General features: G+C 41.3%; 1 protein-coding gene across 1 annotated transcript; it reads left to right on the forward strand.

Annotated features, from left to right (window-relative positions):
- Positions 1-7: 7 nt before the first annotated feature.
- On the forward strand, positions 8-582 carry LOC102725672 (olfactory receptor 11H12-like; the record flags this gene model as incomplete). The annotated part of the gene is made up of 1 exon (XM_031025169.2): positions 8-582. A coding segment is annotated over one exon (575 nt), but the record flags the coding sequence as incomplete, so codon positions are not given.
- Positions 583-841: the final 259 nt, after the last annotated feature.

Genomic DNA, 841 nt, shown 5'->3' on the forward strand with positions numbered 1-841 from the left:
TCCCTTGCACTACCCTAATACCATGACTGGGCATTTCTGTACCAAACTGGTCATTATCTGCTGGGTTTGTGGATTTCTGTGGTTCCTGATCCCCATTGTATTCATCTCTCAGATGCCCTTCTGTGGTCCAAACATTATTGACCATGTTGTGTGTGACCCAGGGCCACTGTTTGCATTGGCATGTGCCTCTGCTCCAACAACCCAACAGCTTTGCTATACTCTAAGCTCATTGGTTATCTTTGGTAACTTCCTTTTTATCCTTGGGTCCTATATACTTGTCCTATTAGCTGTGTTGCGTATGCCTTCAGCCACTGGAAGACATAAGGCCTTCTCAACCTGTGGGTCTCATTTGGCTGTGGTATCACTATTCTATGGCTCTCTGATGGTCATGTATGTGAGCCCAGGACTTGGGCATTCTGCTGGTATACAGAAAGTTGCAACTTTGTTCTATGCTATGGTAACTCCACTCTTCAACCCCCTCATCTATAGCCTTCGGAATAAGGAGATAAAAGCAGCTCTGAGGAAAGTTCTGGGGCATCTCAACATAATCCAAGATATACTAGATGATCCCTCCATTATCAGGTCAGTATAGTATCACAAAAAGCAGTCAGGATTATATAGTTATTCAAATCTTCAAATATAAGCCTACTGATATTAACTATATCAGCTTATGAAATTAAACATCTATGGGGCCACTTATAATCATAAAGTGGCCAGATTATATAGATAAATGAAGTACTGGGTTCTTCTTTGGCACTTAGAGTGTACATAAACTAGGGAATGTACACATCTGGGTGTTTTCTGGGTAGTTCATATGGTTCTTCTGTGATAAAAATTTCTG

This window comes from Leptonychotes weddellii, unplaced genomic scaffold, assembly GCF_054177405.1.
Source record: "Leptonychotes weddellii isolate Sample4059 unplaced genomic scaffold, ASM5417740v2 HiC_scaffold_31753, whole genome shotgun sequence".
Lineage (NCBI taxonomy): Eukaryota > Metazoa > Chordata > Mammalia > Carnivora > Phocidae > Leptonychotes > Leptonychotes weddellii.